Source organism: Muntiacus reevesi, chromosome 4 (assembly GCF_963930625.1).
Source record: "Muntiacus reevesi chromosome 4, mMunRee1.1, whole genome shotgun sequence".
NCBI lineage: Eukaryota > Metazoa > Chordata > Mammalia > Artiodactyla > Cervidae > Muntiacus > Muntiacus reevesi.
Window position 1 is genome coordinate 29099290 of NC_089252.1, and position 24466 is coordinate 29123755.

The window sequence follows — 24466 nt, forward strand, 5'->3', positions numbered from 1 at the left end:
TTGTTTAACTCCCTAATAAAGAATGCGGCAAGTCATTTTTGTTGTTGTTTAGTCACTCAGTTGTGTCAGACTCTTGCGAGTAGCCCGCTAGGCTCCTCTGTCTGTGGGATTTCCCAGGCAACAATACTTGAGTATGTTGCCATTTCCTTCTCAAGGGGATATTCCCAACCCAGGGATCAAACCTGTGTTTCCTGCATTGGCAGGTGGATTCTTTACCAGAGGTTGGGGAAGACAGCTCTAAGTCATTACTTCTCCTGTTTTCCTCTTCTCTTTCTCACTGAAAGGAATGGTAAAACCATTCACCTCCAATGCCTAAGCCAGAAAACTGGGTGTCACCCTCAAACCTACCTTCCATATCCCAACTATCATTTCTTATTAGTTCTACCTCCTTAATAGTTTCCAAATAATCCACATCTTTCTACATTTTCACCTCCATGTCTGAGATTACTTCATCAGCCTTCTAAGAAATCTTGTTTTCAGTATCAATAGTGCTCACACTGCAGTGAGAATGATCTTTCTCAAATATGTAATCTGGTAATACCATTTTCCTATTTAAAATGCTCCAGTGGCTAAAAATCTTCTCCAGGACCAAGTCCAAGTATCTAACCATGACACAGTCAACCATGAGCATGCCAAAGCTTCTCTCCACATTTTCATCTCTCATTTCCTTCTTACTACTCAAACTATTGAGCATGCCATAGAATGTGTTTTCCAGTTTGTTCGAGTTACTTCTCTCCTCCCGGAATTCCTTCTCCAATCTCTGTCCTACCCTTCAATCACAGCACCTGACTAAGGTCTTCAATACTCAACTCAGGTAACATGTTTTTCCAATGTCACAAACACACTTAGCCCTGGCTGAGATGAGGGGCATCTCCCGTGGACTTCAGTGCTCTCTACCTTACCATCACTTGTGTTTAATGCACACAACTACCTCTCTAATAACTTGCCCACTCACTGGAAAGGAAGGATTTTGAACTTGTGAATATTTTATATATATGGCACTTACTGCTATCCAATCTACATGTTGTACACTTCTGCACAAAGTATGACTCAATAATATCAGTTATGTGAATGACCGAAACAGTGAAAATGAGCCATACTACAGGCTTTTAAATCAAGATCCTGCTGCTATTCTTACCTTTAAGCCAAATAAATCTGGGAGAAGAGCTGAAAGGTAAAGTCTTTTGATGACTTGTTCTTCTACATTATTCATCCCCACCAAGCTGCCAGCAGACGGTATTTACTCAAAAGGCTATTTTCTGTCACTTTCTCCAAACAGTCAGCAAGTCTTCAACCCACCAAGTAATACAACACACAAGAACACCAAGTAACCAAATAAATGTCAATTCTGAAAAGCAGTAACTTACTGCAAGCTGATAAGCCTGTGTCCTCTTCATACTCTGGTTATTTTCTTTAACCTTTAATTAAGACACTTACAAAGTCCTCCAAAAACTCAAGTAAACTATGTCTAGAAACAAGTTTTATCTATTATTCTATAAGAATTTCTTTAAAGGATTGGCAGTAAAAGATTTTTCTTTCAGAGCCAGCTTTAATTTTATCCTTTCAGGATTGTAAATGTTTAAAAAAAAAAAAAGCTACAGTATCTGTAAGGATTGCTGTGCCTCACAGCAAAGGTAGATTTACCAGTATATTTAAATATATTAATAGCAGCTTTGTTTAATTGAAACTCTGGTAATTCTAGAGTTGATGAATTGCATATAGACTGATGGAAAATGATACTAGAAAGAAATATGAATTTACAGGAAAAATGAAAGGGCACTAGAAATGATAAATGTTAAAAAGCTGTTTTTATTTTCATAAGTTCTTTAAGAGACATATGACCAAGTAATAACAATGTACTATGGAAGTTAAAACATGCAGAAGTAAAACAGGTGAAGGCAAATAACACAAAGGATGGGAGGGATTTATATAATGGAATTCTACAGTTAAAAGGTTTTTACATGGTATGTGAAGTGGCATTAATTCAAAATTGAGTGTAAGCAGTTAACAATACATACTGTACCTTTAGACAGATCTGTATAGCAACCATTAAAAAAAAATAAAAGAGGTGTAGTTAAAAAGTTAAAAGAGGATATAGAATGGTATACTAAAACATGACTTGATTGACTTAAAAGATGAAAAGAAACGAGAAACAACAGCAACAACAAAAACAAGGACAAACAAAGCAGCACTATGGTACACTCAAGTTCAAGCACGGTAATAATTGCATTAAGTGTAAATGAACCAACTGTCCACATAAATTTTCATACTGGATACGAATCCAAAACTCAATTACATGCTACTCTAGGTGGCACTAGTGGTAAAGAACCCTGCTGCCAAGGCAGGAGACGAAGAGATGCAGGTTTGAGCCCTGGGAAGATCCCCTGGAGGAGGGCACAGCAACCCATTCTAGCATTCTTGCCTGGAGAACCCCATGGACAGACGACATGACTGAAAGGTCCATAGGGAGGCAGAGTCCACGACTGAAGTGATTTAGCCCTAGCCATAAGAAATCAGCTTTAAATAAAGACACAGATAGGTTGGAAGTAAAAGAATGGAGAAATGATAAATCATGCAAATACTAAGCATAAGAAGTGCTGGTGTGGTATGTGAATTTATCACAACGAAAAATACAAACAACTGGCACAGTCTGATAAGTCAAACAAACAAGTTGTAGTAAACATTTCAATAACAACTTATATTTACTGTTTTCAAAACTGTCTATAATTCTTAGTAGAAATTGCATAAATAGGAATTTAAGAACATACTCTAACTAGGTACTGCTGCAATAATTAAGACAGATACACTGTTTTCCATGAAAACCTGGGTTTTAACTGACAACATTAATTGAAAATCTGAACATTTTATTTAGGAATATTTCACAGAGAAATTTAGTGTTATTGTAACTAAGTAAGTATTTGTATTGCTGTTTTCTCTTTTCTTTATTCTTGTCTTTTTATGTCATTTTCTCTCCTTTACTATCATTTAAAGGGGATTTGGGAACGATGAAAGATAAACCTGTAATGTGCAATTCAACTTATTTCACAGGCAGTCCCTGAAGATAGCTGACAAAGAGTCAGCCTTTGAATCTCTGGAAAATTTTGAAGATCCAACTAAAATTCAGATTTATGTTTAAGTCATTTGTGAAAGAGAGGCAGATTTGTTAATGAAAGTGTGAACAAAATTAAATGTGAAAAAATATACCTCAAAACATAAAAAGCTGCTTCTTTATCTAAAATGATACATGCTCTCAATTCTAATGTATCTACATGATATTTATAGAAACAAATCTGTTGAAATATCTAATTTCGTTTGTCCCCTAGTAGATTTTAAACTGCTGTGTTCCCCGAATCATTTCATGCTTAATATTTCAATTATAATCTACTTAGACCCTCAAAAATCATGAAAACTACTAAATATGGTAAACAAAATAACATCTATGTAAGATTGATCATTCAAATACCCTTAAGAATTCAACTCGGTTGTCTGTTTCAAAATACACCCATTTCTAAGGTATGAAAAAAATTGTTCATAAATAATTTTTAATGCTTAAATAAAAATTAAAAAACCCAAGTATTCTCCTTATAGGCTACCTTAGAAGTTCACATTCCTGCACCATGTTCCATACATAAATAGAACCTCAACCTTTGAAGAGGGCAGAGAGAAATGGTATAAATATAATAAATGAAAAGTTGTAGAAACTGGAACATTTTGAAATGTCTGATCACATCTGTTACTAACGAAGGAATGGGAAAATAGGCATTCACGCAGTGGTAGAAACTGGCATAAACTTCTTGGAAAGTAACACGGAAATATCTACTAAAATTTAAGATGTGAATATCCTTTGACCCAGAAGTCCCACTTCTAGAAATCAAGTCTGCAAAATAAATGGGTACATGATGACAGAGAATGCTAACTATTTAAAATAACCAAATGAAATATTTTAAATGTCTATCAGTGGATTACAGAACTATGGCACAAAAGTATGTAATCAGCGCAGGAAAATGTCCAATATACACTGTTCCACAAGTTGTAAAACAGTACTTTTAGGATGATTCCATTATAGTGGTTAAGAGCACAGACAAACATCAAATTCTTTGATATGTATCTAGGGTTCTTCATTTACTAACTGTGGAACTCTGGAAAAGTCATCTTCCTTATACCTGAATTTTTTCATTTAGAGAAAACAATAGTAGAGGAGTTAACAAAAACTAACAAAGGTAATACATTCTAAGTGCTTGATAAAGGTAAACTATAGTTATTAATATGCAATTGTGTGTATACATATACACACACATATATATATATATTTGATCATAGGTATGGAGTTGCCAATACCTGATAGATTTTCATCTATGAAAATGGCAGGTTCATAGGGTTTAACCTAATATATGTATGGATATTTCTGGAAAGGGTAACCCAAGAAATATAAGAGTTTTTAATACTCTTTTATATCATTGACATTTTTCAACATGATCAGAGTTAACACTCCTTCTTCCAAATAAAAAGCTATTTACTCTAGCAGACACAGGAGACCTCTTTTTTACCCCCTCAATCAATAATCTACCTTTCGATTGTACTCGTCTAGAAATTGTGTTCGCTTCATTTCATAAGAAACTTGTAGGTCCTGGAAAGGATCTTAAGAGATTACATACCTAAGTAAACTCATACTAGTTTAAACAATGGAAGAAGGTTACCACTGAAATCTATCTAATATTATATTCCAAAGAGCTTTGGTTTTAATAATTCTATATAACTATCCTTATAAAAAGTAGGTGGGAATTGAGAAGAAAAGTCAAGAAATGAGAACAAAATAATATTTTCTGACAGGTGCAAAGAAATCAGTGGGGCACTCTGTGTTCGAGACCACAGGCCTAGTGCTTTGGAAGCCCTAGCTTGCTCCGTGTTGAAATGATTCTTTTATTTAAAAAATTTTTATTTATTTACTTAGCTATGGCCAGGTCTTAGTTGTGACATGTGGGATTTAGTTCCTTGACCAGAGATTGAACCCAAGCCACCTGCACTAGAAGCTTGGAGTCTTAGCTACTGGACTACCAGGAAAGATCCTGGAATGATTCTTGGAAAAGTAATAATTAGGATAATTAGTAATAAAATCCAGAAATTCCCTAACCATCTTCTCTGAGGAAGACAAAGCAATGGAACCCATCTCACTCTGCCTCCTGATGTTTCCTCTCATCTGACAAGACACACACAAACCACCAAAGTTCCATTTGTTCTTGGACAGAACACCTTCCAGTAAGTACCATCACTGCCTTCCCAGGATGTCCCACCTTTCCCAGACTTCATTTGTGGCTATGAGCAGGAAGTTGCTGCTGAGTCCTTGTTTTAAAAAAACAAGTCCATCATTACCTGGCACTTAACTAGCTAATTTTCACTTCCTTAAAGGCGCATATCAGCAAAGAACAGAAATAATGGGAGGGGGACAGGAAATACTGTTGTTAGGATTAGCATGGAGGGAAAAAAATAGCTACCCACCACATCGATTTCTTCAGAATCTTGGAGATAGTTCTTGGACTCCACTAAGCTATTCTTTTACTGAATAGGTGCATGCATCCTAAGACATTGAGGTGTTGTTATTTAGTGTTGCTAAGCCATGTTACTCTTTCCAATCCCATGGACTATAGCCTGCCAGGCTCCTCTGTCTATGGGATTGTCCAGGCAAGAATACTGGAGTTGGTTGCTATTTCTTTCTCCAGGGGATCTTCCCGACCCAGGGATCGAACCTGCCTCTCCTACACTGGCAGGTGGATTCTATACCACTGAGCCACCTGGGAAGCTCAAGACACTGAGGATTTAATATTAAATCACGAGGAAAGGCAAATGTTTGTGCCACTATGATTCTGGTAAACTTTTTCTCAGGTATATTCAAATTAGTAAAAGGCTCAAGTGATTTCAGGCTATCTACGAAGTGACTATCATTACTTTTATTTTTCATAAGAATGAAAATTTCAAAATAGTAAGCACTTAATATAAATTTATGAAATTAATGCAAATTATTTCTTCTGAGTTATCTCAAACCTTGTCACATACTTATAATGTAACAGCTCTAGAACATTCTTTTCAAAACAAGGCATTTTTTACTTGTTACATTGCTTCAGCCCTGCTTCATAGTACACTGTGATTTTTCTTCAAACAATCTCAGTTTTTTTCTTAAAAAAGCTTTATTTCCCACTTGATTTTTAAAATTTTATACCAGGTGCCAAAAAAATAAACACAGGTGAATTTTCAAGCCCTGAGATATCTTTACTTAAAACAGCCCAGGCCCTAATAATGTACATTGCCCTTCAGAGGACTAGGGCTTCTAGCAGAGTAGGGCCACTCTTTGTTTAGGGCACCCAGACACAGGCTAAAATAAAAGAAAACATACGGGAAAGATTCTTAAAGCACTTTTGTTTCTTTTACACCATCATTATTTATTTCTTTACCCTGAGTTATTTCATTGCTGTTTGCTCACAGTCTTCTGAAAATTCCCTTCCTTCTCCATACCCTGTTCCCCCTCAAATCAAAGTACTCTAATACTTTAGACATCAAATTGGAGCTAAAGAGAAAGGCAGGGTGCTACAATAGATACTATCACAAGATTCTCAGGTTCTCTACAAAAAAGTTATAATAATATCTATAGCAAACTGTAATGAAACACTATTTGAGGTATAGGATTTTTTCAAAAGTTCATCTCTAAATACACATAAAAATTAATATAACTTTCTAAGAAATCACACTTCTGTAAGCTATGGCATGAAATATTCTTGCCAATGGAATTCAATACCCTATTTCTTTTTCCCTTTTAACTTTTTTACTTACTGTTATATTCCGAATGTTTAGAACAATTCCTGGCATATAAGCAGGCAAATATGGACTCCAATATTTCTTTTTTTATTTATTTATTTTTAATTGAAGCATAATTGCTTTGTAGTATTGTCAACATACTATTCTAAAATGATCCTTTTTCACCTTCTTTCCCCTATAAGTCTACTCACAAAATACTGCAATGTGATGATTTCTATTATTAACGTTATAGAGACACCATTAACCAATAAATGGTTAAGCATATAGATTTACAGTTCTGCTGTAGAATCATTTTATAGTTCTGTCCAAATAAAATTTGCTTGGCTAATAATATTTAAAGACTATAATAGTTACAAGTCTGCTTAAATTAAATGCCTTATTTTGAAGGTACACACACTTAAAAAGTACAATAAAGAAGAAATGAATTTTAGGGATGTATCTTTAATAGCTGGGAGAAATAGCAAAACTGTTATCATTCTCTGACATTCATTCTGAATTAGAATTCAACTGTGGAAAAAAATATATTTGTCTGAAAGCAATTCTGATTCAATAAAATTTGTATTTATTGCCAAGCAAAGTTTCAAAAAAGTCCCTTCTCTTCCCCTAAAATCTTCACAATTTTACAGGGCAGTACTCTAACCAGTTTCTAGACAGAAAGAGTATACACTGATCTATGTGGCAATAATTTCTTTGCTTTGTTTAGCAAATGAACACTCTTTAAAGCAACACAGACTAGGCATATAAATACTATAAGCACCATGTAGTTGATCTGACACTGTAACCACTTAATCTTAAGAGAAATACCAGCATTTTCAAGCCAATGTGTTATAAGGTCAAAATAAAATCTATCTTTATTTTCAACAAAATAAATAGTTATGATGGCTGGATAATTAGTAAGTTAGGTAAACTATTTGAAAGTATTGCTAATTGACAAATCAAGGAAGAAGTCAAAAAGGAAATCAAAATATGCACAGAAGCAAATGAAAATGAAAACCTATGGGATTCAGTAAAAGCAGTGCTAAGGGAAAGGTCCAGAGCATACAAGCTTACCTCAAGAAACAAGAGAAAAATCAAATAAATAAGCTAACTTTACACCTAAAGTAACTAGAAAAAGAAGAAATGAAGAACCCCAGGGTTGAACTGCGGGTTAGTAGAAGGAAAGAAATCATAAAAATTAGAGCAGAAATAAATGAAAAAGAAACAAAGGAGACTAAAGCAAAACCCAACAAAACTGAAAACTGGTTCTTTGAGAAGATAAAATAGACAAACCATTAGCCATACTCATCGAGAAAAAAAGGGAGAAGAATCAAATCAACAAAATTAGAAATGAAAATGGAGAAATCACAATGAACAACACAGAAATAGAAAGGATTATAAGCAACTATATGCCACTAGAATGGACAACTTGGAAGAAATGGACGAATTCTTAGACAAGTATAACCTTCTAAAACTGAACCAGGAAGAAATAAAAAACAGACCTAACACAAGCACAGAAATTGAAACTGTAATAAAAAATCTTCCAACAAACAAAAGCCCAGGACCAGATGGCTTCACAGGTGAATTAGACCAAAAATTTAAAGAGCTAACACCTATCCTACTCAAACTCTTCCAGAAAATTGCAGAGGAAGGTAAACTCCCAAACTCATTCTATGAGGCCACCATCAACCTACTACCTAAACCAGACAAAGATGACACAAAAAAAGAAAACTACAGGCCAATATCACTGATGAACACAGATGCAAAAATCCTCAACAAAATTCTAGCAAACAGAATCCAACAACATATTAAAAAGATCATACATCATGACCAAATGGGCTTAATCCCAGGGATGCAAGGATTCTTCAAGATTTGCAAAGCAATCAATGTGATACATATACCACATTAACAAATTGAAAGATAAAAGCCATATGAGTATCTCAATAGATGCAGAGAAAGACTTTGACAAAATTCAGTACCCATTTATGATAAAAACTCTCCAGAAAGCAGGCATAGAAGGAACTTACTTCAACATAATAAAAGTCATATATGATAAATCCATAGCAAACATTACCCTCAATGGTGAAAAATTGACAGCATTTCCCCTAAAATCAGGAAAAAGACAAGGGTGCCCACTCTCACCACTAGTATTCAACATAGTTTTGGTAGTTTTAGCCATAGCAATCAAGAAGAAAAAGAAATAAAAGGAATCCAGATTGGAAAAGAAGTAAAACTCTCATTGTTTGCAGATGACATGATCCTCTACATAGAAAACCCTAAAGACACCACCAGAAAATTACTAGAGCTAATTAATGAATATAGTAAAGTTGCAGGATGTAAAATTAATACAAAGAAATGTCTTGCATTCCTATACACTAAAAATGAGAAAAGAGAAAGCAAGATTAAGGAAACAATCCCATTCACCATTGTGATGAAAAGAATAAAATACTTAGGAATAAATCTACTGAAAGAAACAAAAGGCCTATATATAGAAAACTATAAAACACTGATGAAAGAAATCAAAGATGCCACAAATTAATGGAGAAATATACCATGTTCATGGATTGGAAGAATCAATATAGTGAAAATGAGTATACTACCCAAAGCAATCTACAGATTCAATGCAATCCCTATCAAGCTCCCAATGGTATTTTTCAGAGAGCTAGAACAAATAATTTCACAATTTGTATGGAAATACAAAAAACCTTGAATAGCCAAAGCAATCTTGAGAAAGAATGGAACTGAAGGAATCAACTTGCCGGACTTCAGACTATACTACAAAGCTATGATCATCAAGACAGTATGGTCCTGGCACAAAGACAGAGATAAAGATCAATGGAACAAAACAGAAAGTCCAGAGATAAATCCATGCACTTATGGACACCTTATCTTTGACAAAGAAGGCAAGAATATACAATGGAGAAAAGACAATCTCTTTAACAAGTGGTGCTGGGGAAACTGGTCAACCACTTGTAAAAGAATGAGACTAGAACACTTTCTAACACCATACACAAAAATAAACTCAAAATGGATTAAAGATATAAACTTAAGACCAGAAACTATAAAACCCCTAGAGGAAAACATAGGCAAAACACTTTCTGACATAAATTACAGCAAGATCCTCTATGACCCACCTCCCAGAGTAATACAAATAAAAGCAAAAATACACAAATAGAACCCAATTAAACCTAAAAGCTTTCACACAACGAAGGAAACTATAAGCAAGGTGAAAAGACAGCCTTCAGAATGGGAAAAAATAATAGCAAATGAAGCAACTGACAAAGAATTAATCTCAAAAATATTACGAGTAGCTTGTTTAGCTTAATACCAGAAAAATAAATGACCCAATCAAAAAATGGGCCAAAGAACTAAACAGACATTTCTCCAAAGAAGACATACAAATGGCTAACAAACACATGAAAAGATACTCAACATCACTCATTATCAGGGAAATGCAAATCAAAACCACAGTGAAGAACCATCTCAAACTGGTCAGAATGGCTGCTATCCAAAAGTCTACAAGCAATAAATGCTGGAGAGGGTGTGGAGAAAAGGGAACCCTCTTACACTGTTGGTGGGAATGCAAACTAGTACAACCACTATGGAGAACAGTGTGGAGATTCCTTAAAAAACTGGAAATATAACTGCCATACAACCCAGCAATCCCACTGTTGGGTATACACACTGAGGAAACCAGAATTGAAAGAGACACGTGTACCCCAATATTCACTGCAGCACTGTTTACAATAGCTAGGACATGGAAGCAACCTAGATGTCCATCAGCAGACGAATGGATAAGAAAGCTATGGTACATATACACAATGGAATATTACTCAGCTATTAAAAAGTAAGCATTTGAATCAGTTCTAATGAGGTAAATGAAACTGGAGCCTATTATACAGAGTGAAGTAGTCAGCAAGAAAAATACCAATACAGTATATTGACACCTATATATGGAATTTAGAAAGATGGTAATGATGACCCTATATGCAAGACAGCAAAAGAGACACAGATATAAAGAACAGACTTTTGGGCTCTGTTTGGAGATGGCAAGGGTGGGATGATTTGAGAGCATAGCACTGAAACGTTTCTATTACCATATGTGAAATAGATGACCAGTCCAAGTTCAATGCATGAAACAGGGCACTCAAAGCCAGAGCACTGGGACAACCCAGAGGGATGGGATGGAGAGGGAGGTGGGAGGGGGGTTCGGGATGGGGGATACATGTACACCCATGGCTGATTCATGTCAATGTATGGCAAAAACCACCACAATATTGTAAAGTAATTAAACTCCAATTAATATAAATAAATAAATTATTTTTTAAAAAGTATTGCTAATCCAGAAGAGAGATTCTTTCTAATCCAAGACCCTAAAATTAATGGAGAAAGTGAAGTTATTCATGACTTAACATTCCAAAGATGTCACCTAACTAATATACATATAAAACACACACATGCAGGCATTCTAAATCTTTAAGTAGGTTCTAGACTACCGCAGAGGTATCTGTACAGTCTACGTTAATCTAAGAACTGATTTCATACACTTATATTCTTATATATAACTTCAATGTACAGAAGTAAATTAAGGAGAAATTAAATACTCCAAAGTAGTAAATTTTAACAGTCCCCCTCCCTTAGATGCAACAGGCTTATGGAATAAATAGTTGGTTCTAAATGATAATTGGTACTTGTTGCTTTTTGCCAGAGTAACACCCGGAGACAGTGGCTGATGATATTCAACTCTAGCAAGACTTCTGAGAATATTAAATGTAAATCTACATAGAGGATAGTTTAATATATAAATTGTACAACCAGAAAGATTTTTGAAGGATAAGAGGGAGTTTTGCATAACAGAAAAAAATACTAAAGGAAGAAGGTCTAAAACAAATTTCTTCAAATTTATTTTTGTTGATTTGTTATCAGCAAAAAGGATAAGCTATGAATGCTGAATGTTCTAAGTTTAATTTTCTGAAATTTATATTTTTAAAAATCGCCACCACTGTATGCAGTGTTCCAAACTGAAAGCTCTCCCCTTAGGTACTAGAAAAACCTGCATTTGAACCTAGGATTTACTGCAAAAAGAGCAAGACTCCACCTCACTCCCCTCTGGGATTTTATGCTTATTCCAAGAAATTCAGACCAAACTGATAACATTTCAGGTTTCCATCTATAAAGAAGGAGGCAGACAATAAGTAGACCCTCAATTTTTAGGTACAGAATAATAAAAATATAAATGGTTTCAAATATCAATTTTGTGTTATTTGTGAGAATAAAAAAATAAAATTGTTAAAGGGTTTTTAACAATCCTGATTCATGCAATTTAAGTGACTGGAGGGCCAAATCAATCAGCAGTTTATGTAAACACTGAAAGAGCATATAGGAGGGTTCTCTCCAGTTTCCTGTTTCTCAAAGAAAATTGCCTTTAAAGTTAGAAACCATGAATACAAATCAACACAAAAAAGTTTTCAGCTAATTTCAAAATAAGGATTGTACTAAAATGTCACCAACTCAATAAAGAAATGGACATTTTCAATTCAGGTTGGATTACTTAAAGTACTGTCTGTTTATAATTCAGAAAAAGTCTGACAACAATCTAAGTTAAAAATACAGGAATAAAGGGGAAAATATATGTGCCTAAATTCTCAAACCTGAAGAAGCACCAAGCAGACAAACACTTCAGTATATTTACAGCCAAGTTAGAACATATATCTGCTCTGAAATTTTAAAATTATATTAAATTTTTAAATTTAATTTAAATTTCTACTAAACAAATAAAAATTAAATAAATTTCCATTTTAATACTGATAGAAACTGATTTTTTAAAAATTACCATTTTGAATATCAATAGTACATTTCATTTCTGCCCCCTGTAACCTATAGACTTTCTCAGATTCAAACATACAATAAATGAAAAGTACTTTACAATCTCTGATTATTAGAAACCAGGGAACCTTTATGTTTCTGAGATTTGTGACAAACTCAAATGACACATAAAAATGAAGCTTTGAAAAAATTAATCAACAAGCAGGGCAGAAGCTCAGACATTCCTGTATCTTTCTCAAAGGAGTTATGATATTATAAAGAATAACTATGTAGATGAACAAATTTACAAACAACTGTTCCTGCCAAAAAGAAAAAAGTATGCTACCAAGGCCATATTTATAGGAAAGTGCTTAATGATGAAACAGCATGCCTCACTTTTAATAAAATATTTGCACACATTTATATACAAATAGACCAATAATAAAGGACAGTGGGTCATCCTGTGGTAGAGAAGTAGGAACATAAAAATTTCTATTGGACTAGTTTTACCATATTTTAAAAATATACTAAGATTTGGAACCTCGAGGTCACAAAAAGACAAATACTGTATGATTCATTCCACTTACATGAGGACTCTAAGTAGTGAAATTCACAGAATCAAAGCAGAGTGTTGCTTACCAGGGGCTGGGGAAGGGGAAGATGGGGAGTTGTTTAATGGGTATAGAGTTTCAGTTTTGTGAGATGAAAAAGTTCTGGGGGGTTGGGGCCCAGCAATGTGAATATGCTCAACACCACTGATCTGTGCACTTAAAAATGGTTGAGATGGTTAAGAAAAAAAGATTCGGCAGCAATACATAAATAATCATAAACAGATATAAATAACCTATAAACAGTAGACTGGCCCCATGCACTTATATGCAGCTGCTAGTCACGTGTGCCTATTAAAATTTACATAAACTTTTTAAAGTTAAAATTTCATTTCCTCAATCACAGTAGCCACAGCTCAACTGCTCAACAGCTGTTACGTAGCTGTTGAAGGCAGCTCAAACTCCATACGTGTTCATCACAGGAAGTTCTATTAGACAGCACTGGGTCAGACTCAAATACATATAGGAATCTGTATTTGACACAAACCTGTTCGTGATAAAGGTGGCACAACAAATCGGTGGGGAAAGAATTATTGAGAAAACAGTGTTGGGACAATCTGCTTGTCTGGAGAATGAGGAGGGAGAAAGGGAGTAAAGCTAAATGCAGATCTCACCTATTATTCCGAACAAATTCTGAATGAATCAGAGATTTATACTTTAAAGCTGAAATGATAAAAGTACTAACTCGTAAGTCTAATCATTAAAAAAGGGCTTTCCAAACACAATGGAATCCAAGAAGGACAAAAGAAAATGACTGATTTTCTTTTTTTTTAATTTAACAAAATACAAACTTTCATATGAATAAAGCCCAAACAAACTGAAAGAAAAGAGAAGGAGGGTGTGGAGTGGGAGAAAATAAATTGAAAGTGTCAATATACACATGAAAAAATTGCTCAATTTCACTTGGAATTTAAACACTATTAAAAATTGTACTTCCAGTCATCGGATGGAAAAGATAATCCCCTGGGTTAATGACTGTGTGGAAAAACAGGCACGAATGGATACAAAACCTGATACAAATCATTCAGGGGCAATTTTAAAATATTTATCAAAAATGAAAAGCAACAAATAACTTATGGGTAAAATGATACTGAATCTAGGTTTGTGTTGAAAATAACCCGAGGAGTAAAAAACTTACCTGAGAAAGTTGGTGCAGACATAAATAAAACAAAATTTGGCATAAAATGATAGTAGTTGCATCATTCATTATATTACTCTATCTTTGAATATGTTTGAATTTTTCCAAAGTTTTTCCTATCATGCACACTCTTTAACCCAGGAATTTCATTTTTTTGAATTCAGCTTATAGATACACTGAACAAGCACAACAGTGGAAGTACAAGGACACTCTGAGGTAACTAACAGAAGCATCCAGAAACAACCTAAATTTCCATTAGAGAATTGGCTGAATAATTGTTTATCTAAACACACTGATGTAACATACCTTTAAAAAACATTGAGGTAGATTATATGAGAGAGATTATGGAAAAGGGGAAAAGTATCAAGAGCAGAACAATAGATACATGTCCATATTCATAATAAATTCTAGAAGGATATGTGAGAATCTGAACAGTGGTTACATCTGGTTGGGCAGGGAGGGGATGGGGGACTAGAAATCTGGGAGGAGGAAACTCATCTTTTCAAACATTTTTATATTATGACTTTTTTTGCATGTGAATGTATTATATCCATTACATTTTTATTAATAAAAAGAACTAGACTTTTAAAATCTTTCCTCTATAGAGATGACTATCATTCATCAGGAACTGTTAATGTTTAGGGTCAGTGCTGGGAAGAGCTTGTCCCAAAGCACATTTAAGTTTTATAGAGCACAACAGAGGAGCCACAGTTTCTTTATTACTGACCTAACTCAGGGCTCTTTCTCACTCTTGTATCTTAGCCCCAGTGACCAATCTGAAAATCTAGCATTATAGATTAATTCATTTAGAAAAATTGCTCTAAAGATGCAAGATCCTTTCTTGGTGTTAATCAAACAATTAATGATATTTATTGAATACATATGAATATGTACCTGGTCCTGTGGGAGATTCAAAGGAAAGGATTACAGTCTTGCTCAAGAAGTTCATAAACTCACCGAAGAGAAAATACTCATGTGAGGAGCAGAGAACGGTTAATGCCATGCAAACACATTACATGCCGAAAGAAGAGAAGTTAGTGTGGGTATGCAGAATCAAGGTCATAGTGAAAAAAAGAGGGCAGACTTGATCTTAACAGATAAGCTGGATTTGACACCCAGAGAGGAGAAAATTATATAAAACTGCCTGAAAGAATGTACAGGAAAAAACTGAGATAGTGAAACTCAGTATGACCAGTGGTGGGGGATGGGAAGAAGTATAAAACAAGTAGCAAATTGGAGGAAAGTTCAAGGTAATATATATTTTTAAGAACAAACAAAAATTAAGATTTTATAAAATAGGCAAAGGAGAGCTTTAACAAGCATTTGGCAGCAACAGTGTGCAAGGTAGAGTAAATTATCTTCATTCTCTGCTTCCTTTAGGCCAGCTTTTTTGACATGATAAATAAAAGGACAAACATTGTTTCCGTACCTCACTTCCAGACCCCGACTCTAGTGGTCTCTTCTTCCTTGGTCCAATAGCTGCAAGAGCTGTGAGATTAGCATCTCTCTGCTGTATCTGCGCGAGCTCCAACTGTTGTAACTAGATGACAGAATTAAAAAAAAAAAATCGGTGTTTACACACTGCCATGCTCAGAGAGGGTAAAGAAACTGACCACTAAGCCCACTTCTCTGTTCTTTCCCAAATATGTGACAGTGCAAAATAAATATCAGATCAAAATAAATAACACATATCCCTAACAGCCAAGTATACATCATATTCTGATTCCTTTGCTCTGATAAACTCCTTAGTCCTGAATCTCTAAATAGAAGAGGCAGAATTTAGGTAAGGAAGAAGTATAGAATAGAACAGAAGAAAGACATCTAGAGCTTAACCTCTCCTTAAGTTTAACCACAGATAAGAAATGCCTGAAGAATAAGCTGAACCATAAATTGGAGTGAAAGCAGCCAAACAACAGTCAAATTTTTCAGATTAAAAGCGAATTACAGTTGACCCTTGAACAATGAATGTGAGGCTAGAGGTGCTGACTATGCAGTAGAAAATTCACCATTAACTTATAGTTGGTCTTCTATATACCTCATAACTAACATATAACTAAATTAAAGAATCTGCCTGCAATGCAGGAGGCCGGATTCAAACTCTGGGTCAGGAAGACCCCCTGGAGAAGGGAATGGCTCCCCACTCCAGTATTCTTGCCTGGAGAATTCCATGGACAGAGGAGTCTGGCAGGATACAGTCTATGGGGTCGCAAAGAGTTGGACATGACTGAGCAGCTAATACATAACACATAATTAAATTTACATATAACTTATAGAGGTTTCTGCATATCTACACATCCCTAATTCAACAAACTGCAAGTCATGTAGTACTAGGTATTCAGTGAAAAATATATACATGTAAGTTAACGCACACAGCTCAAATCTGTTTTGTTCAAAGGTCAACTGTACTTAAAAAGACAGATTTTATGTATTATAGAAAACAGTTCTATATGATTTACAAAGCACTTCCTTAAAATTAATTCATTTAACTTTTACAATCACATTGAAAGGTATATACTGTTATAATAACATGAAAAGTATACATGTACTTTTTTTTTTAACTAAGGGGGAAAACATCATAAAGGTCACACAAATAAGAAGTGATAAAAACAGAACTCAGAGCCATCAAAGCCTTTTCAATATATCACATTTTTTATGGATTTACTCTATATTTATCTTCATGTCAAAGATTGAAAGTGAGTCAGTATTGTTTTGGTGTACTGTTATCACTATACTTAAACCAGAGTGACGAAATCTACAAGGTATAATTTTTTGATATTTGGGCACTAAGTTGTACACAGGATCTATCAAAGATGTCCTGTTAAGGTAGATAAATATAATATACTAAAATTGAGAAATAAATGCATGAAACACTGCATCATTTCACCAAGGCAAGTGTCAAATGGCATTCTTTTTTTTAAAAAACAACAAGGTAAAGAAGTCAAAATAAAATATCACTACACAGATCCTTGGGCTTTTCCAGAAGAGAAATAATGTTCCATTCCTATCAAAAATCTTGTTACTGTGGAGAAAAAGGGAGAAAGAACTAGGTAGTAATTGCTAGATAAATATTCAAACAAGATCAGACTCCAAGATAGTCAACTGAAGTAACCTACTGGGGAACCATAAATATATCCTGAGAATATTCTTCTAAAAGAGCACTAACCAAATTTTTAATACTTTAAAAAAAAGAAAAAGAAAAAAGACCAGATGAAAGCAGAAAACAGTTTGGGATGAAGTAGGCCATCTCAGAGAGATCATTTCGAATTACTTTATAATATCAAAGGAAAGACAAAGAATAAGCCAGTAAGCTATAGGTAACTGAGTCTAACAAAGCAGAAAAGTTTGATTTAACTGAAGAAAATGAACTAGGAACCACTTCCCTTTTGCTCCACAAATTACAGGGCAGAAATCCATCCTTTAAACTGTGTATTTATATATATATAAACTGTTAGAAAACTATTTTCGGGAGTTATAAACTATCTTTTGTTGAGGATGGTCTTTTAAATAAAATATACAGTTTTAGAGTCTGACGCTGTCACAATATAGAACTTCAGGGTGACAAAATACAATTTTAGCTAATCTACCCTGCAGCACAAATCAAACAACAAGCTATATTTTAAAGTCTTTCCCTGTAGAGAAATGGTATCTGCAAGACAGTCACACCAAACAGTTTTAAAACTGACCACTGTCATCAGATTCCTCTCCCTATAAAGTAAAATATTTTCTCTCTGCAAATTGTACTTTGGTTTCCAGAAATCTCACACACAATGTTTTAGAAAATTTTGCAAAACTCTTAACAAAAATAGAAACTGACCATAGTTTGGTGGGTCCTATATTTACAATAAACTTTCTTAAACTCAATGTATTGTGGCCAGCATAATACGCTGTGGATGAAGACATGTAAACTTTCTGTGTGATAAAAGCACTGAATTAGAGGTTTCCTAGTGGAAACAGGATTGCAAGTGACATGATTATTTACACAGAAAATTTCAAGGTAGTTATAAAAAACAAAATTGAAGAACTTCCTAGGATTAATAACAAGTTTAAGCAAGGCTACAAGATGCAAGTCAATACACATAATGATCGCATTTCTAAATACCATTAAGTAAAGTTAGAAACTTAAAACATTTTTTAAATGCCACTTAAAATAGCTTTCCCCCGAATGAAATAAGTATAAATCTAACACATACAGATACTTGTATGCTATAAACCACAAGATGCAGATGAAAGAAATAAAAGGAAAAAACAGATAAATGGAGAGATACATTGTGTTCATGGACTGTAAGATTTAACAATCTATGGATTGTTATGGATTGTAAGAAACAGTAAAGGTTCAATTCTCTCCAAACTGACCTTCAGACAACATAATTCCAATAAAAAATTTTTTGTAGATATGTATAAGTTGATAATAAAATTTATATGGAAATTGAAATCAGAAGCTAAATCAATTTTGGGGGGAAAAAAGGGAACAAAATTGGAAGAATTACACCATGCAATTTTAAGAATTACTTATATAAGGCTACAGTAACCAAAATAATGTGGTATTGACAAAGGAATGGGCACAGATTAATGAGATAGGATAGGGAATCAAGAAACAGATTCACATAAACATGGCCAGTTTATTTTTGACCAAGGTGAAAAACAACTCAATTGAGAAAGCAATTATTTCAACAAATTGAGCAACTGAACATTCAGAGGCAAAAAAAAAAAAAAAAAAAAAAAAAAAATGAATCTTGAACCTCACACATTATACAAAAATTAACCTCAAAATGTAAACTCTAAATTTCTAGCAAAAAGCATAAGGAAAAGCTTTCATGACTTATGGCCCAGCAAAGAATTCTCAGACATTGACTGCCAAAGCAGGTCTATTTTTTTTTTTCACATATTTGACTTCATAAGAATTAAAAACTTTTGCTCTGTAAAAGACAGTTAATAGAATGAAAGGACACACTATTTTTCTCTTCAATCTATATGCTTTTCTTTTTTTGCCTTATTGTACTAGCAATATAATGTTTCCTAATCTTTAGAAGAAAGCATTCAAACTTTTCATCATTAAGAATGGTATTAGTGGGAGGGTTTTAACAGAGGCCCTGTATCAGACTGAGGAAGTCCCTTCTATTTCTAGATTGCTTAGAGTTTTATTAATAATGCATGGTGAAATCTGCAAACATAGTTCTGCTTGTTGATATGGTCACATGGTTTTTCTTTCTTAGACAATTATTATGTTAGATTTTACTAATTTTTAAATATTGAACCAGCTTTGCCTTCCTGGGATAAACTCTTGGTCAAGATATATAACTATTAGGTATCACTGGATTTGATTTGCTAATATTTTGGTGAAGATGTTTACACTTATGTTCACGAGGCATATTGATCTATACTGTTGACTGGTATGCAGAGTAGGTCAGGGTCACATATGACAAGAGTGTAGCTTGAGTGGGAACAAGAAATAAACATAAGAATATGGGGTTGCTTTCCTGAGCTCCTCCCTTTCTACCTCCTCTTCCCAGTAAATCCTGGTTCCTTGGGGCTGACTCCTCTTTTTGTCTCTCTGGCTAGAAGGCTGGGGCTTTAGTTACTCCTCTTAGCCATGTAGTTCTGTGACTGTGCCCATGTCTAGGATCAAGCAACAAGTATGAAAACAGAAACCAAAAGCTTACTAGGCAGAATTAGAGGCGCTATCTTGCTAGTTAACCTTTATAATTCAACCTCACCTTTCAGGAAAATAGTATATTCCACATAATCTCAACTGGACACTTTCACCCTTACACTCAAACACAGTACTTTATATATTGTTGAAAAGAAATATAATGTACTATATTGATATGATTACAGAACTTTCCCCCCAGTTCTTACTTTTATAGTCTTTTTTTATTCTCAACCTCTGGAAGGAAACCACTCCCCCAACACACACATACAAAATTGGTATGTTAGTTAGTTTTTGGAAACAGACATATCCATGGTCAATCTCAGGCTCATGGTCAATCTTGCCTGATGGCATCTTTCTTAAACATCTCCATAGCTAATGTTTTTAAGCTACTGGTTTTCCCTCTAATATCTCACCTTTCCCTAAATTACCTTTCCCTAAATTACAGCTCTGTAATACAAGCAGGGCATGTATTGTTACATTCATTTTAAATACAAGGAAATGGGTAAGTTCAAAGAGGTCAAGTGATTCTCCCACAGTGAAATTGAGACAATGGTAGACTGAATCTAGCATCCAAGACTCCTGACTCCTATCAATGCTCCCTCCGCTATAATATATACATTTTCCTGCAAAAGGAAAACATGTCTCTCAAGACACACAGATCCCATATTCAAAATTAAAGATGCATATTCCCTTCTGAAGTTCTAAATAAAAAATAAAATGTCGTCTTTTTTATGTACACCAATCCAGGGACACAACCAATAAAGGTCTCTTGTGAAAATATCCATTAAAAAAACCTACTGTAGTTATCCTGTGTCCAAGAAAGAACCAAGTGAATGGTAACTGGATGGTGACTGAACTATGCCAATTCAAGATGCCAATTCTCAGATTCCCCAAATCATAGTATTTAATTTAACCTTTTATGACTATATAGTCAATGGGAAAATAAAAGTGATAGATTTTAAAGGCCACCTTCTTTCTCCTCCTGGACCAAGGATTCTAAGTGTGGTCTCTTGAGCAGCAACAGCAATTGCAAAATCAGTGGAAACTGGTCGGAAATGTGAATTCTCAGGCCTCACCCAGGCCTGCTGTATCATGGGTGCCTGGGACCCAGCAATCTGTGTTTTAGTGAGTCCTCCAGATAATTCTTATGTACACCTGAGTTTGAGAACCACTTAGACTACCAATGCTTTGAAACATGGCAATTCTGTTTCTCTGTTATGTATACAAGCTCTTTATAACTTGTCATTTTAAGAACACCTTCTCCATACTACATTAATTTGATTGCTCAAATGTACTTTTAATGACAAATTTCATTTTGCCCTGTTTAGTGTTCCATGAATTTTGGCTCATGGAGAACCAGCATAAAGTTTAAACACAAGTTGCTATAATTTAACAGTTAGCCTTTACCATCACATTTCATTGACTCCATATCTTTTAAAATTTCATTATAAAAAAGTCCCTTACCCTTCTTGTACCTAAATAATATATTTTCTAACCAGCAATGAGTCTTATGAGTCAGTATTCTATTTATTATACAATAATGTTTTATGGAGAACTGTATTTCTTATAGTTCTTATATCTTATACAAACAAAAATCCCAAGTACTTCAGGGTACTGCTACGCATTTTAATAATTTAATACTTATTTTTGTAGTTTCTAGGGGAAGTACTGTGAAACTAAGGTGCCAGTAGGTACACGTCTTGCATTCCTTTTTCTTTCTTCTAATTGTCTGATAACAAATGAAAATGGGAATGCTAGGAATTGTTACAAAGAAAATGAATTCTTTGTCTCACTCTGCACAGATGTACTGAACTCACATTCCCACAGGAGAAAGAAGATATTTAAAAGGAAATAAGGGTCACAATATATATAACAAATGTTTAAGGAATCAGGGTGTTTGAATTCCAAGGTCAGATGGCTCGCTCCATAGAATTCTGGACGATGTGGTAAGAAAGGAAAACACTCAAGGCTAGATGGTAATCTAGGACACACAGCACACATTTCAGACAAGTTTGCAGATGCGCTGAACAAAAATGCCCCTGCTTGTTTGAAGTCACAATCTGGCAATTAGTAATCTATTTAAAACCTTTCACAAATGGACAGTGAAATGGAAGAAGTCAGTACTTACATTTTAGTAAAAGTATCTAAGGGGAAAAAAAGCCATCACAATTTAAAAGTGTCCATATTTAAAATATAAAGTTGCAATAAAGAGAGAAGACACATATAATGATGTTTTTCTGGCGAAAATAGAAAATAGGAAAAAGATGGCCCCCAAGTTGGAATTAGAATTCAAGAGGGAAGGGATATAGTGATATATGTATTCTTATGGCTGATTTGCGTCATCGTATGGCAGACACCCACACAACACTGTAAAGCAACTATCCTCCAATAAAAATGAATTTAAAGAAAGTCTGATATCCACAGACATTTTAGCCAGACAACAAGGTTTTCAAATAGACAGATAACCTGTCAGGTCAATAAGAATGGAATGTAGCAGGAGCTACTTCACTGGATTGAGATTAAGCTGAAGGCAAACCCAAAGGCAGCCTACTTTATGTATGTATGTATTTATTTGGCTGCACTGGATCTTAGTTGGGGCATATGAGATCTAGTTTCCCCAACCAGGGATGGATCCCAGGCCCCTGGCAATGGGAGCGCAGAGCTTAGCTACCGGACCACCAGAGAAGTACCCAGTTTACTTTTTTTTAATGTGCTGAATGAGAATGACAACATTGGAAGAAATCAACAGGAAGGATGAAGAGAAATTAGACACCTTTACAAAAACCTGCTCAACTGAACAGTTTGTCAAGAGGGATTGCATAGATTCTAAACCTGTATTAGAGACAAGAAAACCAAGGGGAGAAATGACCAAGACCAAAACTCTAGCCCTTAACAGCTAGAGGCAATCATGAAGTATAAGCCTATGTGCAAAGGGGACTCAAGCTGTGATTTAATATTTATATGACAGACATCATTGCTGAAACATTTCTCAGGATCAATAAAGCCTACAGCTTCTTTAAATAGTTCTTTGGAGTTCTATATTTGTGAGATACGGTCATTAATCTATTTCCTGTGCCCACCTTGGTAGGTAGGTAATTACCTGGAAAAGGAGAGCAAAGCAGTTTTAACTGAGAAACTGGAAGGCATCTGTGCTAATTTTTGCGGCTGGGCAGTGAAAACTCCCTCAACAGCCAAGTACCGAGACAGGACAAACCAAAGCTTTATAGTTTACACCAGTGTGATAGCAGTTAGCATATCCCAAATGATAACCTTACAAATTACCATACAACAACTCAACTCTATAAGAGAGGGTCAATGATTATTGCACCCAAACAAAATATGGTGTTTTGCTGTATTTAAAATGGATAAACAAGAAGGACCTACTGAAGAGCACAGGGAACTCTGTTATCTGGCAGCCTGGATGCAAGGGGAGCTGGGGGAAAATGGATACATGTGCCCATACAGCTGAGTCCCTTTGCCTTCCACTGAAACTACCACAACATTGTTAACTGGCTATATCACCAATACAAAACAAAAAGTTTTTTCTTAAAAAAATATGGCATATTTGATTCTAAACTAGAGGCCCTAAGAATATTAGTTATGAAGAGCTCTAGGGGGCAAAGGGATGACAAAAATGACAATATTTTACTTTTATCAAACATTTGCAACGAATACAGGGTGGCCCTGTTCTTGGAACTGGGCCAATGTATTTGATTCTTTTTTTAATCAAAGAAGATTTAGAATAGGAAGCAACCAGAAAACTTTCCAAATATTTTGGAAAGAAAATATATGGTCTTTTAAATCTTGCTAGGAAAAAGAAAGAAATGGAGCTGTGAAAAGATTGGGAAGGAAAAAGAACAGGTTTGCCACCACCTGCTCTCAGGGAGAAGTTTTTCCCTTCACACTTGCTCTTAGACTTTTCTTCGAAAAATCCTATCCAACTATTCATCTCTCAGGGAATTTAAAACACACACACACACACACACACACACACACACACACACACACAATTAAAAGAAAAACCAACCAACCAACCAAAACCACTCCATATAAACCTGAAGGAAAATTTAATCTAATCATCCAGATGTTTGAAAGTTTATGAAGGAAGGACAGACAGGAAAGGCCTTTAATGATAAAAGGGTAAGATTTCTGATATATATTTTCCAAAAGTGGCTGGAATTCGAAGCAAGATAAGCATCTAATCAGTCCTTAATGAAAACAAACAGGACCACTCATGATTCAAAGCAGCCACAGAGTGCGCATCCCCATACAATCTACCATCAAGCCAGGCTTGCTAAAAGGGTATAGGTATAGTTCTTGTGGTTCCTTTTTTCAGGTGACGTTTTTAGGTAAGTTTTCCACTGGAAAGAAATGAGTACCAGAAATCTTTTTGTTGCTGAAATAAAATGATTCTGGTTTCAAATCATTTTTAATGTTCTCCTTTCATAGTTCTCTTCACCCCAATCCAGAAACTCCTCCATC

At 34.8% G+C, this 24466-nt stretch overlaps 1 protein-coding gene across 1 annotated transcript in view; it reads right to left on the minus strand.

Moving 5' to 3' along the window:
- Positions 1-24466, minus strand: part of TAF4B (TATA-box binding protein associated factor 4b) — a 90376-nt gene that overhangs the window by 6934 nt on the left and 58976 nt on the right. The window contains exon 14 of the mRNA XM_065935140.1: positions 15764-15874. Within this exon, the coding sequence (XP_065791212.1) occupies positions 15764-15874 (111 nt within the window). The remainder of the gene's footprint in view (positions 1-15763; positions 15875-24466) is intronic.